At 39.9% G+C, this 1,750-nt stretch overlaps 1 protein-coding gene across 2 annotated transcripts in view; it reads right to left on the bottom strand.

Moving 5' to 3' along the window:
- Positions 1-224: 224 nt before the first annotated feature.
- MEIS1 (Meis homeobox 1) overlaps positions 225-1,750 on the bottom strand; it is a 141,787-nt gene continuing 140,261 nt past the window's right edge. The window contains exon 12 of one of the 2 annotated variants that reach the window (XM_020888270.2): positions 225-1,432. In XM_020888270.2, coding sequence (XP_020743929.1) covers positions 1,149-1,432 — 284 coding nt within the window. In that variant the 3' untranslated portion in view covers positions 225-1,148. The remainder of the gene's footprint in view (positions 1,433-1,750) is intronic. The other variant, XM_020888271.2, reaches the window with a different exon arrangement.

Here is a 1,750-nt window from a genome sequence, read left to right as displayed (position 1 = left end):
TCCAAACTGTTTCTGTCAGAAACGCTAAGACTCAGTGTGCAATGATTGTTATTAATAATTAGCTCCTTGGTTTCTTGATAGAAAAAGGCTATCAACAAGCATTTGTTTATCCACAACAAAAAGTATAATTAGCTTATCCCACTTAGTAAATCTTGTATGCATGCCAACTCATACCAAACTGCTACTTTTACAAAAAAAAAAAAAATTTGCAATAATACAGTTCATTTTTCCAGTCCTTTTTGCACAAAATTTATTTACAATGTCTACATAAATGCTCCAAGGTGGGACTATGGAAAAATACACACATGACCGATGCTTTGCTCAGAAATAAAGTCAACATATTAAAAATAAATCTTCAGTCTATGTTTTTGAGCTGCATGAAACAGGAAGTGATGTATAAGGTGGTGGTTGTTGCATGGGGACAATGATGCTTGATGTGACAATTAGGCTTCTAAACACACGGCCTTTTGGTTTCCATGCCTCCTCCTACCAGTCTCCTTAAGACACTGCCTGCAACAGCTGATTAATCATTGTTGATGACTGCAGTTTTTCCCATCCTTCCCGATTTACATCTGTTCAGGCCAATTCAAATATGGTGAGTAAATGAATTAGACATGCAAATTCAAGCCCCAGGCTAGAGAGAGGGAGAGAGAGAAAAAGAGAGAGAAAGAGAGAGAGTGCACATGGCTGAAATCCTAGGCGAGAAGAAAGATTCTTCTGCCTGATAGTTATTTTAATGCTCTAAAAATCCTGCAGGTCAGACCTTCCTGTCCCTTGCAGGATAACTGTAAGGCTTTTTAATGTAAGGAGGCTTCTGGAGGAAGTGAAGAGCTATGGAAACAACACACATAGTGTGGAAAAATTTCACATTTTTTTTAAAAAATCTATAAGAAACAACGTAATATGGATAACAGTATAATAGCATTTACAATAGTTCACTCTTTGTTCTCTTAATGTCTTATATAGTTATTTAGCATGTCCCCCAGATTGACTTCGGTTGGTATTTCCTGCTTTTTTAAGAGTCCCTATGAAGAATTAGGGATGCTCCTTGGTCCAAAGTAGATGCCAAGAATGGAACTCCACAGTCATTGCAGAAAAAACATGATTTGAAATCAGTCACCATTGCAGACAATGCATATTCCCTTAAGCTACTGAGCATGAATGTCCATGACTTGTCCACTCATTGTTGGGTCTCCTGTATTAAGAACCGTGGGGCTTGATGCTGACATTGGCATTCCAGGGTGGGGCGGTCCTCCATGCATCATCACTGTTGGGTGGTGAGGGTGTCCAGGAATGTACGTATGCATGGGGGGCCCATGACGCAGCTGAGCAGGATGGGGGGGCATCTGGGGTTGGGTATAACTTGGCTGTCCCATACTCACACCCATTGGACCACCCCGGGCTACATACTCCCCTGGCATACTTTGCAGCCCTGTAGAAATTCAAAAGAAAGAAACAAAAAGAAAATATTATGAAAAAGCAATAGTGTGGTTCTGGCTATGGCAGTCCTATGAAAGCCAGGGAACACTGTGATTAAGGGAACATGGCTCTGTGAAGTAGTCTTTCAAGTCATACTGAAGAAAATAAAATGAGAAATGTGCTGGAAACTCCCATTTTGTGACTATTTTCCTTTTATGTGACTGTTAGTCAGGTCTGCCTACTGAGGTCTTATTTATTAAAAAAAAAAAAAAAATGGAACTCATTTGAGGTATGGTCTGAAGAAGCTCTGAACATTCTCTACCAAGCGTGC

This window comes from Odocoileus virginianus, chromosome 2 (genome assembly GCF_023699985.2).
Source record: "Odocoileus virginianus isolate 20LAN1187 ecotype Illinois chromosome 2, Ovbor_1.2, whole genome shotgun sequence".
Lineage (NCBI taxonomy): Eukaryota > Metazoa > Chordata > Mammalia > Artiodactyla > Cervidae > Odocoileus > Odocoileus virginianus.
The sequence above is the reverse complement of the archived record's forward strand: the minus strand, read 5'-3'. Positions and strand labels throughout refer to the sequence as shown.